At 46.1% G+C, this 22,140-nt stretch overlaps 1 protein-coding gene across 1 annotated transcript in view; it reads left to right on the forward strand.

Moving 5' to 3' along the window:
* The window catches only part of LOC149445436 (uncharacterized), a 194,079-nt gene that overhangs the window by 29,744 nt on the left and 142,195 nt on the right, over nt 1–22,140 (forward strand). The window contains exon 4 of the mRNA XM_089653838.1: nt 7,778–8,477. Coding sequence (XP_089509964.1) covers nt 7,778–8,477 — 700 coding nt within the window. The remainder of the gene's footprint in view (nt 1–7,777; nt 8,478–22,140) is intronic.

Genomic DNA, 22,140 nt, shown 5'->3' on the forward strand with positions numbered 1-22,140 from the left:
GCGTAATTGAGTTTAGGGACATTTTGGATGACACTGGAGAGAATGGACAGGAATGGAACTACAGTAATTTAATTTCTAGCTGTAAACAGAAAAGACTGGTTGGACAGGATGGACACTGAAACACAATAATTGAATTTTCAGCTGTAAACAGAAAGGACTGGTTGGACAGGATGGACACAATAATTGAGTTTGCAGCTGTAAACAGTGTAACAGTGGGGAAAATACATTAATACAAAAGTAAGGCACTAATTAGTGGGGAAGATATTATAATTAGGCAAACGACTGGTTGGACAGGATGGACACAATGTAGGACATCTGGGCACAACACAATATTTAGATTTGTAGCTGTAAATAAGATAACAATGGGGGAGGATACACTAATTTAATTTGGGACCTTTGTGGAGGGGCGCGAGCCCAAACCTATCTGTTCTAAAGTAAGACGTAAGAAACGCTAATCAACGTGATTGAACGCTTTCTCAGCATCAAATGAGAGGAGGCAAGCCTTTAAGCCATGTCGCTTGATATAAGAGATGAGATGGATAGTTTTAGAGGTGTTATCCCTAGCCTCACAACCTGGGACAAAACCAACCTGATCACAATGAACCAAAGTTGGTAAAAAAGGTGAGAGGCAGTTCGCTAAAAGCTTCGCAAAAAGCTGAACATCTAAGTTAAGTAGAGAGATTGGGTGGTAGCTACCGCAGAGAGATGGGTCTTTATCCAGCTTCGGGATAACCGAAATGTTGGCCAACAAAAAGGCTGAAGAAGGCACATTCAGATCATCGATGGTATTAAAAGCTTGGGCTAAAAGCGGGGCCAGTGAGGCGGCAAAAAATTTGTAAAAGCGAGGGGTAAACCTGTCCAAGCCCGGGCACTTACCTGCCTTCAGGGCCTTGATCGCCCCAAGGACTTCCACAGTCGAGAAGGGCTCTTCCAGAGCCAATGCATCCTGAGTATCTAAGACAGGCAGTGCCATCTCCGTAATGTATTGAGACATAGCCGTAAGAGAAGAAGCAGGAAGAGTATCAGGATGCACTGCGGATAGGTTATAACGCTGAGAATAGTAACGCTTAAACGTGGATGAAATTCCTCGATTATGGTAGTTTAGTATTGTCGGGCGCCTTGATGTGCTGGATCGGACGATGGTATGGCCGGGGGTGGAGTACTCGTGCTAAGTGTTGACCACATTTATTTGTTAGGAAGTAGTAAGCGTTGCGTGCTTTGTCTCGTGCAATAAGAAAAGAAGAATCTAACAGTTGGAGTAAATCTCTGCGAGCATTAGTTATGTCCACCACAATCCTCGGGTCTAACATGCTCTTATGAGAAGATTCCAGGCGCACAATGAGTAAGAACAAGCGAGGCATTTCTGCCGTTCAAGACTTTTTTAAACAAGAGCCATGCTTAGTAAGAACTCCTCTAATAACACATTTAAGAGTCTCCTATTGATTAAGAGAGACGGTTGTGTCTGAGGAGTGATCAAGAACAAAATGTTGTATAGTCTGCAAAACCTCTGCGGTACACAAAGAATCCTTGAGCAGAGTATCATTCAAGCGCCAAGAAATGTGGCGCAAAGATGATGATCGGTCCTGAATCGTAAGATGTATTGGGGCATGGTCAGACCACAAGAAGTGACCGATGGAGGAAGAAGTCGGACAATCAAGGAGAGACTGCGTCACAAAGAAATAGCCAATACAACTGTATGACATGTGAGCCACAGAATAATAACTATATTCGTGCTCCGAAGGGTGTTGGGTTCACCAAACGTCCACAAGGTGTAGGTCATGCAGGCGCGACTTAATAAGGGATAAGATCAATGAAGGGAGAGAAGATTTACCCATGGAAGAGTCCAGGTCTGGAGAAAGAGCTACGTTAAAGTCCCCTCCAACAATGTAACAGGGACCCCCAAAATCGGACAGCTTAGAGAGGACCTTTGCAAGAAATGGAGCTTGATCTTGGTTGGGAGCGTATACATTCGCCACTGTGAAAACAAAATCTTGGAACTTTAATTTGAGGAAGAGGTACCGACCCACTGGGTCTATTAGTGAGTCCAAGACCTCCGGGCCAAAGGTATGATGAAAAGCAATCGACACCCCTAGAGATCTAGCCAGCGGGTTAGTATTATTGAGTATAATAATGATTGCGGAGGACTGAGATACCATCGGAGTGGAAATAAGTTTCCTGAAGGAGCATTATCTGCGAGCCATCTTTGTGAAAATGATAGAGCATCTGACCCCGCATCTCCGGAGTGTTGAAGCCCCTACAATTAATAGAGGAACATTTAATTTGGAGTCATAGTCATTGGCAGTGGAGCAAATAGGAAAAAGACGCATCACAAACAAGGCTGCGCAAAACCTCTCCCGAGCTCTGAGGAAAACCCACCTCTTCAGGGAAGCCTACCCCACCCTCACCTAACAGCCGCTGCCCTTCCCTCCTCCTACCACTCAATCCCCCACAGCCATTTCCTCCTGTACCTCTACCCCCTCCCTCCTAGATTGTAAGCTCGAAAGAGTAGGGCCCTCTTACCCCTTGTGTGCTGTTTGATGTTACTGTACTGTTTCATGTATTGTCCCCCCCTCTATTGTACAGCGCTGAGCAAACCCTTTGGCGCTATATAAACTCGATAAATAAAATAAATAAATAAAAGAAAGAAGAAGAGAAAGGATAAAAAGAGGAGAAGGGAAAAGAAGAAAAAAAGGGGGGGAGGAGCAGAAAAAGAATGAAAAGCAGAAGAAAAAAACTAACAGACAGACAAGCTGTCTGAAAAAACATAAAGTGTGGTACAACACAGTACACTGAAGACCTAGGTGGGGAACGTCAAAGGCGCATGAATCCGATCCCGACCCAGGCCTCCCACAGGCAATTAATAACTTCAGGGAGGGTCCCCCTCAGACAAGAATGACCCCCCTTATAAAACATATTCAATGAACCCTCAAACAGGCATGAAAAAATAGACACCTTCCTCAATAGATAAACATATACACATAACCAGGTGCAGATGAGGTGAATAGAGGGAGGGCCCAAGGCCCCTGAGACCATGGCTGGAGGCACCCCAGTCCACCACAGCAAACGGCGACGGTGTCACCCGAGAACAATCCTTGAGCCATGGCCCCAGGGCCCGGAAGGCAACAAGCACAAATATAAAAGTCACTGAACTAACAGGAGCAACCAAAAGAGGCAATCAACCCATAAAAAATAGGAAAAAGGGTGCAAACGTCTCAAATTACTTAGACAGTAGATCATCTTTCTGGGAAGAGGACCTGGAATGCTTCTTTTGGACGGACCGCTGCCAGGGAGAGGGAAATGGGTGACCTGGTGTCGGGAGCTGAAAGGACCAGTCTGGGAGGGACACCTGAGGTAGCTCGAGCACACCTAGGAATGTGGGACAGTCTCCAAGAGTGCAGAATTGAGCGGATTTACCATGCTGTGAAGCTTGAAGTTGAAACGGAAATCGCCAATGATAGTGGATATGCCTTTCCAGCAACATCTGAGTGAGAGGACGCAGAGCCCTGCGCATGGCCAGAGTCTGGCGGGAGAAGTCAGGAAGTAGCATCACCGACACTTCATTGAATACAATGGTATCCTGCAAGCTGGCTGCACGCATGATGGCATCTTTGATCTTGAAGTAGTGAACCCTGCACAAGGTGTCATGAACAAAAGATGGATCAGGATTCCTGGTGCCCAGCGTGCGATGTACTCGATCCAGCTCTATATAGGTGTCTTTAGGTTGCTGTAAGAGTTGATTGAAGATAGCGGTAACCACCGCGGCTAAATCTTTAGATTCGATGGATTCTGGATGCCCCTAATCCGCATCTTGTTACGGCGGTTTCTGTTCTCAATGTCATCTTGTTGGTACATGAGATGTTGTATAGGGACCGTGTGGGAGTTAAGGGTCTCTTTGTGGGTTTGTAAGGTGTTAGTTACGCCATCAGCGGTACTTTCAATCCTTTCCAGACACGTACAAACGTCTTGTTTAAGAGCACAAATTTCCTGTTTGTACGCTCAATATGTTTCACACATTGCTCAAAATCCGTCTTCATAGGGAGAGATTTGATGTAAGTGTGTAAGGATCGCATGTGGGACTGCAGATCCCAGCTATCCTCAGAACAAAGAGAAGCCGGAGAAGGGCTGCAGGACCCCTGTGTGTCCTGTGGTCTTAGTGTAGAAGAGGGGCTGTGGGACCCCTGTGTGTCCTGTGGTCTTTGTGTAGAAGAGTTGTGGGACCCCTGTGTGTCCTGTGGTCTTAGTGTAGAAGAGGGGCTGTGGGACTCCTGTGTGTCCTGTGGTCTTAGTGTAGAAGAGGGGCTGTGGGACCCCTGTGTGTCCTGTGGTCTTAGTGTAGAAGAGGGGCTGTGGGACCCCTGTGTGTCCTGTGGTCTTAGTGTAGAAGAGGGGATGCGGGACCCCTGTGTGTCCTTTGGTCTCAATGGTGAAGAGGGGCTGTGGGACCCCTGTGTGTCCTGTGGTCTTAGTGTAGAAGAGGGGCTGCGGGACCCCTGTGTGTCCTGTGGTCTCAATGGTGAAGAGGGGCTGTGGGACTCCTGTGTGTCCTGTGGTCTTAGTGTACAAGAGGGGCTGTGGGACCCCTGTGTGTCCTGTGGTCTTAGTGTAGAAGAGGGGCTGTGGGACCCCTGTGTGTCCTGTAATCTCATAGCAGAAGAGGGGCTGTGGGACCCCTGTGTGTCCTGTGGTCTTAGTGTAGAAGAGGGGCTGTGGGACTCTTGTGTGTCCTGTGGTCTCAATGGTGAAGAAGAGGGGCTGCGGGACCCCTGTGTGTCCTGTGGTCTTAGTGTAGAAGAGGGGCTGTGGGACCCCTGTGTGTCCTGTAATCTCATAGCAGAAGAGGGGCTGTGGGACCCCTGTGTGTCCTGTAATCTCATAGCAGAAGAGGGGCTGTGGGACCCCTGTGTGTCCTGTAATCTCATAGCAGAAGAGGGGCTGTGGGACCCCTGTGTGTCCTGTAATCTCATAGCAGAAGAGGGGCTGCAGGACTCCTGCAAGTCCTGTGGTATCAGTACAGGAGAAGGTGGTTTTGCAGGATCCCCAGGGAAAGAGAGATAGAGCCCCGTGGGCTTACCTGCCCATCTTCCGGCAGCCCTGTGTATAAGAGGGATGAGGAGGGGAGAGCCATCAGTGCCATCTTTGAGGCCGGGGTGCCCAAGGCCTCGGCCGTGGATTGGGCCAGGAACCGGATTATTGTGCCACCAGACCGGTCCCCCGTTGCTCCCTGGGGGGTCCAGTGTTGTTTCTTGCACATAAGGATGAATGTGGAGAGCCTGGGAGGAAGATAGGAGCCTGTGAAGGAGGTCCAGGCCAGGAGCTGTGCAGAAATGCTGCATAGCTTGTCATGCGCCAAGCCACGCACCCCGCTCTATATACTTTATGTTGTACATTACATCCTCCTGACCCCTGCACTATATACTCTGTTGTACATTACATACTCCTGACCCCTGCACTATATACTCTGTTGTACATTACATACTCCTGACCCCTGCACTATATACTCTGTTTTACGTTACATACTCCTGACCCCTGCACTATATAATCTTTGATGTACATTACATACTCCTGACCCCTGCACTATATACTCTATGTTGTACATTACATCCTCCTGACCCCTGTACTATATACTCTGTTGTATGTTACATACTCCTGACCCTTGCACTATATAATCTTTGTTGTACATTACATACTCCTGACCCCTGCACTATATACTCTGTTGTACATTACATACTCCTGACCCCTGCACTATATACTGGCTGTTGTACATTACATACTCCTGACCCCCGCACTATATACTCTATGTTGTACATTACATACTCCTGACCCCTGCACTATATACTCTATGTTGTACATTACATACTCCTGACCCCTGCACTATATACTCTGTTGTACATTCCACACTCCTGACCCCTGCTCTATATACTCTGTTGTACATTACATACTCCTGACCCCTGCACTATATACTCTATGTTGTACATTACATACTCCTGACCCCTGCACTATATACTCTATGTTGTACATTACATACTCCTGACCCCTGCACTATATACTCTATGTTGTACATTACATACTCCTGACCCCTGCACTATATACTCTGTTGTACATTCCACACTCCTGACCCCTGCTCTATATACTCTGTTGTACATTACATACTCCTGACCCCTGCACTATATACTCTATGTTGTACATTACATACTCCTGACCCCTGCACTATATACTCTATGTTGTACATTACATACTCCTGACCCCTGCACTATATACTCTATGTTGTACATTACATACTCCTGACCCCTGCACTATATACTCTGTTGTACATTACATACTCCTGACCCCTGCACTATATACTCTATGTTGTACATTACATACTCCTGACCCCTGCACTATATACTCTATGTTGTACATTACATACTCCTGACCCCTGCACTATATACTCTATATTGTACATTACATACTCCTGACCCCTGCACTATATACTCTATGTTGTACATTACATAGTCCTGACCCCTGCACTATATACTCTGTGTTGTACATTACATAGTACAGACTTCTTCTCTCCCCCCTCCCCCCACTGCTATATATACGCATAATATGGATTCTCTTTTGTTACACCCATTTCCTCCCAGCTGGACATTTTATATCGGATGATGTGATTGGAGCACAGACTTTTACATGGTGATAATAATGTGATCACATCCTCCAACTTTGGACCCTTAAACAGAAAGTGATAATGAGGGAGGAGTCAATACCCCAATGATGGTGGTCTTCAGGATCAGTCCAGTCTTCATCTTGGTTGTTCTCCCCCCATCCTCACTCTCTGACCCCTGGTGGGGCTCAGCCCCGCTGTTCTTCATGACTAAATCATGGAGTAAATAAGGAAGTGCAGTACTTCTTGTGTTGGGAAGATGGCGATGAGTGATAGAGGGGGTGGGGACCCTCGTCCTATAATCCCCTCATCACTGTCCCTCCTATAAAAGACAGTTCTGGTTGTTTCCTCACTCTCTGACTAAGGTCCATGAATAAAGAAATGACCTGGTAGGAGATCAGAGGAGCCATTTCCTAGTTCCCTTGAGGGTGGAATTGTAAGCTCCTCGGAGACCAAGCTGCCTGATGTGGGCGGAGTCCTGGTTTGGGGGAACCAATCAGCTCCTGTCTAGTAATCCTCTTTGTCTTTGTATTTTAGTCCATGGCCGGGAGATGAGGAAAACCTCCGAGGATTGTCTCACTTTGTCTCCAGACTGGAAAGTAGAAGATGAGGACATCACACAGTATAGTCCAGGAGAAAACCCGGCTCCCTCCAATGTCCATCCGGCACCACCCAGTGTAGATGGACCATCAGATTCCTCGTATCCTGAGGAACCTCAGACTGTGCGGCACCGGGCCGGCCTTCCAACAGAGGAGAGCTTCTCCTGTACTGAGTGCGGGAAAGGTTTCCAATATAAATCCGGTCTTAATGTGCATAAAAGGTCTTGCACAGGAAAGAAGCCGTATTCCTGTCCTGAGTGCGGGAAATGTTACCATTCTAAATCCAAACTTAATGTGCATAAAAGATCTCACACAGGGGAGAAGTCCTATTCTTGTACTGTGTGCGGGAAATGCTTTTCAGACAAGTCCAATCTTTCTGCCCATCAGAGATTGCATACTGGGAAAAAGACATTTTCCTGTCCCGAGTGCGGGAAATGTTTTTCAGTCAAGTCCAGTCTTTGCATACATCAAAGATCTCACACGGGGGAGAAGCCATATTCATGTCCTGAGTGTGGGAAGGATTTCCAGCGTAAATCAGATCTTAATGTGCATAAAAGATCTCATACGGGGGAGAAGCCATATTCCTGTCCTGAGTGCGGGAAATGTTTTTCACAGATATCCAGTCTGCATAAACATCAGAGATCTCATACAGGGGAGAAGCCGTATTCCTGTCCTGAGTGCGGGAAATGTTTTTCACAGACATCCCATCTTTACAGTCATCAGAGATTTCATACGGGGGAGAAGCCGTATTCCTGTCCTGAGTGCGGGAAATGTTTTTCAAATAAGTCCAGTCTTCATAAACATCAAAGATCTCACACGGGGGAGAAGCCTTATTCCTGTCCTGAGTGCGGGAAATGTTTTGTAGAAAAATCAAAACTTGACACACATCAGAGATCTCACACGGGGGAGAAGCCGTATTCCTGTCCTGAGTGCGGGAAATGTTTTGTAGAAAAATCAAAACTTGACACACATCAGAGATCTCACACGGGGGAGAAGCCGTATTCCTGTCCTGAGTGCGGGAAATGTTTTTCAGATTCGTCCAGTCTTCATAAACATCAGAGATCTCACACGGGGGAAAAGCCTTATTCCTGTCCTGAGTGTGGGAAATGTTTTGTAGAAAAATCAAAACTTGACACACATCAGAGATCTCACACGGGGGAGAAGCCTTATTCCTGTCCTGAGTGCGGGAAACATTTTTCACAGAAGTCCCATCTTTCCAGACATCAGAGATCCCACACGGGGGAGAAGCCATATTCCTGCCCTGAATGCTGGAAATGTTTTTCACTGAAGTCCAGTCTTTACACACATCAGAGATCTCACACGGGGGAGAAGCTATTTTTCTGTTCTGAGTGTGGGAAGGGTTTCCGGCATAAATCAGAGCTTAATGTGCATGAAAGATCTCACAGGGGGGAGAAGCCGTATTCCTGTCCTGAGTGCGGGAAATGTTTTTCAGTGAATTACAAACTTCATAGTCATCAGAGATCTCACACGGGGGAGAAGCCGTATTCCTGTCCTGTGTGTGGGAAATGTTTTTCAGTGAAGTTCAATCTTTACACACATCAGAGATCCCACAAGGGGGAGAAGCCGTATTCCTGTTCTGAGTGTGGGAAGGGTTTTTGGCATAAATCAGTGCTTAATGTGCATGAAAGATCTCACACGGGGGAGAAGCCGTATTCTTGTCCTGAGTGCGGGAAATGTTTTTCAGTGAAGTCCAGTCTTTGCAGACATCAGAGATCTCACACGGGGGAGAAGTTATTTTTCTGTTCTGAGTGTGGGAAATGTTTTTTAGAGAAGTACAAACTTCATAATCATCAGAGATCTCACACGGGGGAGAAGCCGTATTCCTGTCCTGAGTGCAGGAAATGTTTTTCACAGATATCCAATCTTCACACACATCAGAGATCACACACAGTGGAGAAGCCATATTCCTGTCCTGAGTGTGGGAAATGTTTTGTGCGGCAGTCCCTTCTTCATAAACATGAGAGATCTCACAAGCGGGAGAAGCTCTATTCCTGTCCTGAGTGTGGGCAATGTTTTTCAGTGAAGTCCAGTCTTCACATACATCAGAGATCTCACACAGGGGAGAAGCCATATTCCTGTTCTGAGTGCGGGAAATGTTTTTCACAGAAGGGCAATCTTTACAAACATCAGAGATCTCACACAGGGGAGAAGCCATATTCCTGTTCTGAGTGTGGGAAATGTTTTTCACAGAATTCCAATCTTTACACACATCAGAGATCTCACACGGATGAGAAGCCACTCTGCTGTCCTGAGTGAGGGAAATGTTCCTCTCTGAAGTCCTGTCTTCCTGTACATCAGGGGTCCCACACAACCCTGGAGGTGTATTAGTGCCTTGAGTGCGGGAAATGTCTTCTAGATGAATGTTGCTGGACATCCCAGCTCTCATGTGGGGAAGAAGCACACCCTGATATACACCTCAGATATACTCCATGGCTGATCTTCATCATGGAAGGAACAGTTCATAAGGAGATGAGAGGCCCCCAAAGACATGGATGAAGTGTGGGACCGGGTTGGTCATTGATGGCAGGAGAAGAAGTTTTCAATGTATTTTCCATCAATGGAAGACATTCCAGCAGCTCAGATGTGATCCTAATAACATTGGTTCCCCCATTCACACAGGAGGAATGGACATGAACTCTCACTGAGGGAATTGCTATACAAACATTCTATGAATAGACCCCCAAATGTCAGGAGACGTTTCTATAAAGACGGGAAGTATGGAGCAGAGAAATGAATAGACCTCCCAGCAATGTTATTACCAGGCTGCAGCTAGGGGGAGCTCTAATGTCACCCCAGCAGAGTGATCCCATCTAGCCCACATTAACCCTCTCACTGCCAGAGCTGTTTCTGCATGATTTTGCACACATGGGAAAATGCAGATTTTGGTCCTGAAGATGAGATAAACCCCCAAACATCTATTCTGTGACATCAGAGGCCCTGGAGAATAAAATGGTGGTGATTGTTAAGGTGTTCCCCATACACAGATTCCCCTTCATATCCGCCTTTATTTCCTCCTTTCCCCCATTTTCTATGTTGGGATCTTTTCTACAATACTTTGTTATAATAATGGAACACGTTGTGTATTGTATTGTACACCAATAATAATGACTCCGCCCCCACATTCCAGACAAGGGATCTTCCTGACCAATCAGATTCCTTCCTTTGCTATTTCCTGATTCTATGATCACAATCTTGTTAAAAATATAATTACAATAAAAAGTTTATTGAATGAAAAAACAAAATTGTGTTGTGAGTGACAAACGTCTTCATCATAAATTGTTCATAGATGACACATTGAGAGCCTTCCCAGGTCATCAGCATAGAGTGCAGTGGTCAGGAATATGTCCTATACAGCCCTGTGTATAGAGTGCAGTGGTCAGGAGTGTGTCATATACAGCCCTGTGTATGGAGTGCAGTGGTCAGGAGTATATCATATACAGCCCTGTGTATAGAGTGCAGTGGTCAGGAGTATGTCATATACAGCCCTGTGTATAGAGTGCAGTGGTCAGGAGTATATCATATACAGCCCTGTGTATAGAGTGCAGTGGTCAGGAGTATGTCATATACAGCCCTGTGTATAGAGTGCAGTGGTCAGGAACATGTCATATACATGCCCTGTGTATAGAGTGCAGTGGTCAGGAATATGTCCTATACAGCCCTGTGTATAGAGTGCAGTGGTCAGGAGTATGTCATATACAGCCCTGTGTATAGAGTGCAGTGGTCAGGAGTATATCATATACAGCCCTGTGTATAGAGTGCAGTGGTCAGGAGTATGTCCTATGCAGCCCTGTGTATAGAGTGCAGTGGTCAGGAGTATGTCCTATGCAGCCCTGTGTATAGAGTGCAGTGGTCAGGAGTATGTCATATGCAGCCCTGTGTATAGAGTGCAGTGGTCAGGAGTATGTCATATGCAGCCCTGTGTATAGAGTGCAGTGGTCAGGAGTATGTCATATACAGCCCTGTGTATAGAGTGCAGTGGTCAGGAGTATGTCCTATACAGCCCTGTGTATAGAGTGCAGTGGTCAGGAGTATGTCCTATACAGCCCTGTGTATAGAGTGCAGTGGTTAGGAGTATGTCCTATACAGCCCTGTGTATAGAGTGCAGTGGTTAGGAGTATGTCCTATACAGCCCTGTGTATAGAGTGCAGTGGTTAGGAGTATGTCCTATACAGCCCTGTGTATAGAGTGCAGTGGTCAGGAGTATATCATATACAGCCCTGTGTAAAGAGTGCAGTGGTCAGGAGTATGTCCTATACAGCCCTGTGTATAGAGTGCAGTGGTCAGGAGTATGTCCTATACAGCCCTGTGTATAGAGTGCAGTGGTCAGGAGTATGTCCTATACAGCCCTATGTATAGAGTGCAGTGGTCAGGAGTATGTCCTATACAGCCCTGTGTATAGAGTGCAGTGATCAGGAGTATGTCACATACCAAGGCCTTCCTCTCTGCCTGGCAGTCAAGGAACTTTAGGTATGCCCCAGGAACTGTCTCCATGATGCATTTCAGGGCTTCCTGCATCTGAGGAGAATCTCTACTGGTTACAGGCACTCCGGTGCTGGCCCACTCAGGTAGTGGTGTGAAGATAACATTTGATGATACTCCAGTGTCAGTCTCTGTATGCCCATCCTGCGAGGCTATCTCTGAGCCCCTGGGATCTGAGGAGGCGGGAACCCCACCATGGTCAGGTTCCCTCGAGTTCTGGTCTGCTCGGCTATCATGCTCCTGTAGGTGCCAAATCAAATCTTTACGAGTTTTGCAACCGATGTCCATTCCTCATGAGGCACATTCAGCACTCAAATTACTTTTGCTCATTTTCTTGCATTCTGCGTCACCGGGCATAATTGCAAGCAAAGATAGAATAGGAAGCAGAAAAAGGAAGGAGCTGTTGCTATATGTCTTTCTCTCTATATACAGTTGTGTTCAAAATAATAGCAGTGTGGAGTTCTATTAGTGAGGTCATTCATTCTTTGAAAAACAGGTGGCAATTATTGCCCTTATTTAAGGAAGGAAGGCAGCAAATGTTGTACATGCTGGTTACAGTGCATTTCTCTCTGAAATTCTGAGGAAAATGGGTCGTTCCAGACATTGTTCAGAAGAACAGCGTACCTTGATTAAAAAGTTGATTGGAGAGGGGAAAACATATAAAGAAGTGCAGAAAATGATCGGCTGCTCAGCTAAAATGATCACAAATGCTTTAAAATGGCAACCAAAACCTGAAAGACGTGGAAGAAAGCGAAAAACTACCATTGGAATGGATAGAAGAAGAGCCAAAATGGCGCGGACTCAGCCAACAATCAGCTCCAGGAAGATGAAAGAAGGTGTGACGTTCCCTGTGAGGACTGTTACAATCAGAAGACTCCTATGTGAAGCCAAGCTATCTGCAAGAAGCCCCCGCAAAGTCCCACTGTTGGGAAAAAGACGTGCTGAAGAGGTTACAATCTGCCAAAGAGCACATTGACTGGCCTAAAGAGAAATGACGCAACATTTTGTGGACTGATGAAAGTAAGATTGTTCTTTTTGGGTCTAGTGGGCGGAGACAGTTTGTCAGACGACCCCCAAACCCTGAATTCAAGCCACAGTACACTGTGAAGACTGTGAAGCATGGTGGTGCAAGCATCATGATATGGGGATGTTTCTCATACTACGGTGTTGGGCCTATTTATCGCATACCAGGGATCATGGATCAGTTTGAATCCATCAGAATACTTGAAGAGGTCATGCTGCCTTATGCTGAAGAGGAAATGCCCTTGAAATGGGTGTTCCAACAAGACAACGACCCCAAACACACCAGTAAACGTGCAACATCTTGGTTCCAGACCAACAAGATGGACGTTATGGAGTGGCCAGCCCAATCCCTGGATCTTCATCCAATAGAAAACTTGTGGGGTGACATCAAAAATGCCGTTTCTGAGGCAAAACCAAGAAATAGAGAAGAACTGTGGAATGTGGTCCAATCATCCTGGGCTGGAATACCTGATCACAGGGGCCAGAAGTTGGGGGACTCCATGCAACACAGATGTACAGCAGTTCTCAGAAACAGTGCGACTACAACCAAATATTCATGAATTCATTCAAAGGAAAGCAAAATCTTTAAACATTTCTCAGTTTATATAGTGAATGTTTGAGTTTGTAAAGAAGAATACAAACACGGCCATTTTTTTGAACCGTCTAATATTCACTTTTCTTTAAATTTTTTAGAGGAACAACACAAATTTGATGTATTTTTCTTCATGTTGTGATTTGGAATAGAATGTGTCGTGTTCCCAATGCATTTGTGTGGATGGAAATAAAAGGATTAGAAGGATTTTCAGCTTTATTCACTTTTTTCAACACACTGCTATTATTTTGAACACAACTGTATATGAAACATATGCACCGCTTGTCTCTAAGGACTGTTTCCACAAAGGTTACAATCCTTCAGTGCAGAGCTAATTCCTAACACTTCACCGAAGCTCTTAATGCAACTATCCCACATACGCTGCCATCCAATATGTGACTGGCGCGGCGTCAGACCCCTGACCTTCTCACCAAACTCATGACCAAAGGACTAGCCAATCTAAAACCGCGCTGTCATGTGCGTAACAATGTCATGCACAGCTGCACCCTGCACAATGATTTTCCAGCTCACTGGACCACAATCGATGTACCGGAAGCCTGAGCGATTGTTACTGGGTCAGGTTAATTACACAATTAACCCTTCACACTGCCACCACCTCCTTTTTGTACAGAGAAAGAGAAAACTCGGCAATATCAGCAATAACACTAGGATGGTTGAATAATTGTCTGTACACCACTGTCACCGCAGGCAGGTTATACAGAGGGTTAAACACACACAGTAGCGCTCTTCAGAGGCAGGAATACATAGTTTGCATTAAAGAGCTTTAGAAACAGTTCAACACTTTCAGAAAGTAAGATTTATTACTAAAAGGTCAAAAGGGTGCAATAAAAATATTTACAGAAAAAGATGTAGCCAATATATATAAAAATATACAGAGAACAATAACACAGCAAAGAGATAACGGAAAGGAGTTTAGAGGGATAAAGTACTTGCCAAAAGCCTTGGGTTAAGCAGCTTCAAGTTTTCTGAGCAAAAGGGCGTTTTTCCCAAAGTTGGTTCCAATGTTAAAGGGAGAATCTTCAACGCTCACCCACCTCAACTCAGCCTAGCTTAGCTTTTTCTAGCAACTCCACAGGGTGTCTGACTGGAGCAGTAAACCAATCGCCTCATTTGGGGAGGGAGTTGTAGGTGGAGACCTTAGGCTATGACCAAAGCCTGCAAAAATTATATTATGGTTTATAACTTATTCTGGATACATATCCACGAGTAGATTATTACGCAGAATCTTTGGCTGAACGGATAGATATGAAATATGAAATATCCACTGGAATGGTTAAGAAGATGTAATTTTCAGCTCTCCTGTATATGCCAGCTAGGGGGTGTAATATACCTGGAGAATGGTCTTAAATTAAGCTGTCCGAATATGGGCTCCATGTTTAGGTAATTATGTTCTATTTGAAGATATAAACTTATATGAAAAGTGAGTTTTTAAATGTAAGTCTATTTTTACGACTCCTTGGAATGTCTTTTGAACTCAGTGAAGGACTTGGTTTATGGCTTTACGAGCCGAGATTGCAAAGTTAACAAACATCTAGGCCCCAGCTCAGTTGTGGGATTTATAGCCCTGACGCCCTCCCATGGAGTTTGCTGCCTGTGATCTGCATCAAACAGACCACATGTCACTCAACAGAGAGGGAGGGGGGATGAGGAAAGCTGATTTGGGAGTAGAGATGATACAGCTTGGAAGATTGTTAACAAGATGGATGACCGTGTCCATCTCGGTGTGCACGATTGCTACAATGTGAAGTCATTTTACCTGCAGTATAAATTATTTTCGTTTCACTCTTCTGGGGAAGATTTATTTTATCCACCTCCCGCCCGCCATATAGTCCAATGATGGGCGCAAAGTGGTTCTCTCATTCTGGGAGGACATCATATGATGTCCTCCCATTCTCACCACGCATGTGTGGCTCTGGGAGCGTGCAGCACGGCGATCGGCAGTGCGCTGTGTCCCTTGGAAAGAGCTGAAGATGTCGGCTTGGTCATGTGATCAGCTGTGTTCAATCACAGATGATCACATGTAAACAGGGAAATGCCGGTTATCGGCATTTCTCTCCTCACGAGCTGTCACGCTGACAGAGGAGAGCCAGTAATCGTCATTCTACAGAGGGGACATGTACACTGATCATCTGGGCACTGATGATCAGTGTCCCCTGATGATCAGTGTGGCCCCAGAAGTACCACCTGCCAGTGTCCATCAGTGCCAGCTGTCAGTGCTGAACAGTGCCACATTCCAGTGCCCATCAGTGCCACATATTTGCCTACCAGTGCACATCAATGCCACATATCAGTGCCCATTTGAGCTGCCTTTCAGTGTCACCAATCAGTGCCAGTCAGTGCCACCTATCAATCCAATCAGTGCCGCCTATCAATGCCAGTCAGTGCTGCCTATCAGTGTGCATCAGTGCCACCTATCAGTGCCAGTCAGTGCTGCCTATCAGTGCTATATATGAGTGCTGCCTTTCAGTGCCCATCAGTGCCACCTACCTGTGCCTCCTCATCAGTGCCCATCAGTGCAGCCTCATTAGCACACATCAGTGAAGGAGAAAAATCACTTACTTACAAAATTTTATAACAAAAACTAAGAAAAAAAAATTTTTTTTCAAAATGTTCAGTAGTTTTTGGTTTGTTTAAGAAAAAATAAAAAACCCCGAGGTGATTAAATACCACCAAAATAAAGCTCTATCTATCAGAAAAAATGATAAAAAATGTCATATGGGTACAGTGTTGCATGACCGCTCAATTGTCAAAGTGTGACAGCGCTGAAAGCTAGAAATTGGCCTGGGCAGGAAGGGGGTAGAAGTGCCCGGTAGGCTGATTCTGGCTTCTAGTCAATGGTTTATCGGGATGTATACAGTATATATATGACAAGGTAGACTACTTCATGTAACATTACATCTTCATCTCAGATTGGATTGGCCTGTGTATGGGATTCCAGATCAAGTCATGGCAAGGTACACGTTGAGCGTTGAATATCTGGCTGTAGAGAGATCACGGGGGGGATTTGTATATCTGTTGTCACATGTTGCTGAGTTACTGATTTCTTACACGACATTTCCAGACAGTTGGATGTAATTCATTAATATTTGGAAGTAATTGCTGGCTTGTATTTCTCCCCATTATTGTGGATTAGATCATTGTACTGTTATCTTGTATTGTTTATTATTTATCATCACCTATTAGATTTCATCCCCATTTTGTACTGATTTATATTATTAATAAATATATATTTTTGCACATTATTGCGTTTTATTTTGTCTTCCAATTATCACAAATACAGAACTGGGATGTCGGTTACTTTGTGAGAATTAGTAGGGAATCTCCTTCATTCCAGATCCCGCCTGTTTCCATGAATTGTATACGGATTATTTCCTCACAGATAAAGTTCTGACAATTTGTACCGTTCTGGTGTTTTTGATCCTCAGAAATGAGATCTGCCGTCATCAGACATGATGGATTTTCAGACATCTATCCCATAGTTTGTAGACTCTATAACTCTCCTACACACTGAATCATAGACACTGATTGGGGTTATTGTACCCAAGAAATGGCGCAGAATACACCTTTGTCTACATTTATAAGGAAAGACCATTTATTTGTAAAAACAAGAAACAAGAAAAATGGTAAAAAGTGGTGTTTAATACCACCAAAATAAATATCTATTTGTGTGAAAAAATTACAAAAATATAATTTGGGTACAATGTTGCATGACGGTGTAATTGTCATTCAAAGTGTGAGAGCGCTGATAGTTACCAGTCAGCCTGGGCAGGAAGGGGGGGGGAAGTGTCCGGTATACAGGAGGTAGAAATATTTATTTTTAAAAAGACCTCCAAGTGTTTGTGAAATCTCCCACCACAAAATGTACTCAGCCAATCACAGGGAAGGACTCCATTTTTATTCTTCTCCTGCCATCAATGGCCAACCCGGTCCCACACTTCATCCATGTCTTTGGGGACCTCTGATCTCCTTATGAACTGTTTCTTCCATGATGAAGATCAGCCATGGAGTATATCTGAGGTGTATATCAGGGTGTGCTTCTTCCCCACATGAGAGCTGGGATGTCCAGCAACATTCATCTAGAAGACATTTCCCACACTCAAGGCACTAATACACCTCCAGGGTTGTGTGGGATCCATGATGTACAGGAAGACAGGACTTCAGTGAGGAACATTTCCATCACTGATGACAAGAAAGTGGTTTTTCGGGGCATGTCCAAAATGGCGACCGGAGCGGCCACCTAATCCAGAGCTCCGGCGCCCAGGATTGTAATCCGCTGTCATCCGGGCAGCGGGGGCATCGTACGGGGTGCCGGAGGCTGCTGCACAGTCCCCTGCATCTGGAGGAGGGGATCCGGGCTGTATTGCCCATCTCCGTGATCGCGGACATCCACGGCCTAGTGCGGCTGCGGAGCCTTGGCCTCATCTCCGCTGCCATCTGGCGACCGCGGACCCATCCGAGTCACAGGGGGGCTCCCTCACTATCCTCTGCATTTGGGAGAGGGGATCCAGACTGAATTACCCCTCTCCACAACCGTGGAGGTCCGAGGCCTGGTGCGACTGCGGAGCCCCAGCACAGAATCCGCGGCCATCTGGGTGGAGGTGGACCCATCCGGGGCATCGGAGGCACCTGGACCATTCCCTATATCTGGGGGGGGCGGCGGACCTTATTTCCCTCCTCTGAGGCGGTGGAGGCCTGCGGCCTAGTGTGACCTGCTCCATCCAGCCCTGATCCTGTCCCATCGGGATCGCAGTGAGTACAAGTAGTATAGTGGGGGCGGGTGCTGGTTTTCTGATCCCCCTCCAACGTTTGGTGGTCCGTGGCTCCCACTATCTGGTCCACGTGCTCCTCCCCCTGTGAATGTGACCCCTGCTGGGCCCAAAGGCCTCCTGTGGTGGGAATTGGAGCCAGCTCTTGGATCCTTGGTCTCGCCTGTTGCAGCCTATGTCCACTCTGCATTTCTGCGGCTTAACCACTTGCCTACCAGACACTTATACCCCCTTCCTTACCAGGCCAATTTTCAGCTTTCAGCGCTGCCGCACTTTGATTGACAATTGCGCGGTCATGCAACATTGTACCCATATGAAATTTTGATCATTTTTTTCTCACAAATAAAGCTTTCTTTTGGTGGTATTTAATCGCCACTGGGTGCTTTACTTTTTGCGCTATAAATTAAAAAAGTGCAAAAAATTTGAAAAAAAAAAAAAGTTTCTTTGTTTCTATTATAAAATTTTTCAAACAGGTAATTTTTCTCCTTCACTGATGTGCGTTGATGAGGCAGCACTGATGGGCACTGATAGGCGGCACTGATGGGCACTGATAGGCAGCACTAAAGGGCACTGATAGGCAGTACTTATGAGGTGGCACGGATAGGCGGCACTGATAGGCAGCACTAATGAGGTGTCACGGATAGGCGGCACTAATATGCAGCACTGATAGGCGGCACTGATAGGTGACACTGATGATGGGTACTGATAGATGGCACTGACTGGCATCACTGCTGGGCACTGACTGGCGGCACTGACTGGCACAACCGCTGGGCACTGACTGGTGGCACTGACTGGCAGCACTGCTGGGCTGCACTGGTGGGTGGCACTGGTGGGCAGCACTGGTGGGTGGGCACAGGTGAGTGACACTGGTGGGCACAGGTGGGTGGCACTGGTGGGCACAGGTGGGTGGCACTGCTGGGCACAGGTAGGTGGCACTTCTGGGCACAGGTGTGTGACACTGCAGAGTGGCACAGGTGGGTGCACTGCTGGCACAGGTGGGTGCACTGCTGGGCACAGGTGGGTGATCTGCTGGGCACAGGTGGGCGGAGCTAGTGGGCGCACTGCTGGGCACAGGTGGGCGGAACTTGCGGGTGGCACTGCTGGGCACCGATCATCAGGGCACTGATCATCAGTGCCCTGATGATCGGTGCCGATCCCCGCTGTGACAACTGCCGGTTCTCGGCAGTACTTTCCTCACGATCTGACAGCGTGAGGAAAGTGCAGCCGAGAACCGGCACTTGCATTTCCCTGTGATCAGCGTGTCATTGGACACCGCTGATCACGTGGTAAAAGGCCGGTATGATTGGCCTTTTACCACATCTCGTGATCAGCTGTGTCCGTAGGACACAGCGATCACGGAGATCACCGGGTGCGCGCCCCCTGGGGCGCGCAGGAGAGCGCGTTCTGGGGGGATGTCATATGACGTCCACCCAGAACTGGCCGGCCGCAGTGCAGCCGTCATTCGGCTATCTGCGGTTGGCAACTAGTTAATAATAATTTTTACAATATATCGATTCTGCTGATGTGCCTGACCGCATCCATGTGACTATCATCGTACCTGCTTAGGGCGTTATAGGTCTCCTGGGGTATCTTCCTTGGACATCTAATTTTCAATTGATCACCCCCAAGGGACTTCCTATATGCCATCCACGAAGAAAAAGAAGGGACAAGCTCAATAGTCCCTTACGACATACCTACTTAAAACGCACGAGATAAGCAACATGTCTCAAGATAATACAGAACGAGCATCTCCATCCGGTCCCACGCAGAATACCGTAGTTCATACATTAACTCAGGACACTGAATGTGCACAGCAACTTACCAAGAGGGACTTGGAATCTTGCCTGGAAACTATGTACACTAAGCTAGCTGCTAAATTCCAATCAGAACTCCACAAGAGCACGAATGTTCTATCCCAGGAAATAGCGGCATTGGGCTCCAGAACCGACCGCTTGGAAACCAAACATGATGAACTCAGCCTGGCTCATGGTGAGCTTTCCAGGGATCACGATCATTTACAGACAACCTTTGCACAATTGCAGGCACAGGTTGAGGATCTTGATAATCGTAACCGCAGGAATAATTTGCGAGTCAGAGGAGTCCCGGAGTCTGTGAGTGACCTTTCAAAAGCCATGACCAAGCTATTCCAATCACTCCTTCCGGACCATGACACCGGGTCCTTTGCTTGTGATCGCATTCACAGAGCCCTGCGCCCAAAACCTCCTAACGATAAACCACCTCGTGACATTGTCCTTTGTATGAAGGATTTCCTGATTAAAGAAAACTCAGGGCTGCCCGCAATATCCCAACAATCATTTTTGAAAGCTCCGCTTTGCAAATATTCCCAGATGTCTCTCCGACTACGTTGGAGAGACGCAGAAAAATGAAGGAAATTATGTCCACCCTTTTTTCAGCTCGGATCCGCTATAAATGGGGCTTCCCCTTTAAGTTGATAGTCCCCCACAATGGAAGCACATACACAGCTACCTCTCTCCCTGAGGGCCAGGATATTTTGGCCGAATTGGGCTTGGTTGATCCTCCTTCTCATCGATGCCCTCCTTCCACTCCTCGGGTATCTCCAATATGGCACACTCCATCTCCAAGAAGAGAACGGAGGAGAGTCAGACAAGAACCAGGATGAACCGTTATTGATGGATTTTGCTCGTTTGTGTCACATACATCCTTTGGATGTTTTTCTTGGTCACTATTGAGATGTCTCTATATCCTGCATATTATGTTTGCGTTTTTGGTACTTATATCTGGATGTGTAAAGTTTAACTAAGGTCTTTGGACCTATATTACACCGCCTGTATGTTCATGATCTTAAGACTCTTGGACACGTGACCCCCCCTGCCACCTGGCATGGCCGGAGATGTCACCTCCCGATTGTGTGGTGGCGGCTCTAGTTTCCATGCTTTACAGAGTCAGGGTTTGGGCCTGATTGGCCCTTTGATGTTTGATTTTTCTGTTTTTTCAGGTATGGCAAAAGGCCCACCTGATCCATGTTTTCTAGCTAACCTTTTAATTGTAGAAGTTCTTAAAACCTCACCTCTATTGCTTTCTATCTTTCTTCTTTATAAAGCCTTAGTACATGATAATGGTTTTGTGCTGATTTGTGGATGTCCTGGCGCCCACACCGGGGTCTGGATGTTCCTTAAATTGTCACTACAGATTATTGCTTTGTTGTGGATCTGCTGATTCTAATGTCTAGCCAAATAGTTTTTTTGAGATTTCCTGTCAATATGTACTTTTATGCCGATAGCTATTATTTCCGTGTTGCCATGGTTATTCAATGTATTTCGCATAATGTCCAGGGTTTCAATTCACCAAACAAGCGAAAAACATCCTTTCTTCAATATAAGCGATTAGGGGCTAAAATTATTTTACTACAGGAGACCCACTTTGCATCCGCCAAACACCCGACATATTTTCATAAATCCTATAGGCAGGGGTGTTATACCTTACATTCCTCTAAAAGCAGAGGTGTAGCCATTTTTGTTGCATAATTCATTCCCTTTTGAGGTTCAACATGTGTACCGTGATCCGGGCAGTAGGTTTATCATTCTTAAAGGCATCCTTTCGGGTCGTGAACTTACGATCGCTAATATCTATGCGCCTAATTCGGCACATGCTTCCTTTTTTTCTCAATTTTTTAGCATTCTTGATAGGTTTTTGTCCCCCCATCTATTGGTGGGTGGTGATTTTAACCTGGTAGCAAACCCACTTTTGGACCATAGCTCTCCCTCACAATCTTCCCAAACTTTCCCAAAATCCCTCACTAAAAAACTGGATGCCCTCCAGTTGGTTGATACCTGGAGGGCACATAATGTGGGAGCCAGGGATTACTCATTTTATTCTCACCCACATGACTCTTATGCTAGATTATATTATATCTACTGCACCCCCATTTTACTAGCTAATTCTAGGACAGCTTGTATTCACCGGAGCCCCTGGTCGGGTCACAATATAATGGCCTTATCTATCACATTTATAGGATTG

This window comes from Staurois parvus, unplaced genomic scaffold, assembly GCF_062004578.1.
Source record: "Staurois parvus isolate SC_StPar_1 unplaced genomic scaffold, SC_StPar_1.0 ptg000721l, whole genome shotgun sequence".
NCBI classification, from domain to species: Eukaryota; Metazoa; Chordata; class Amphibia; order Anura; family Ranidae; genus Staurois; species Staurois parvus.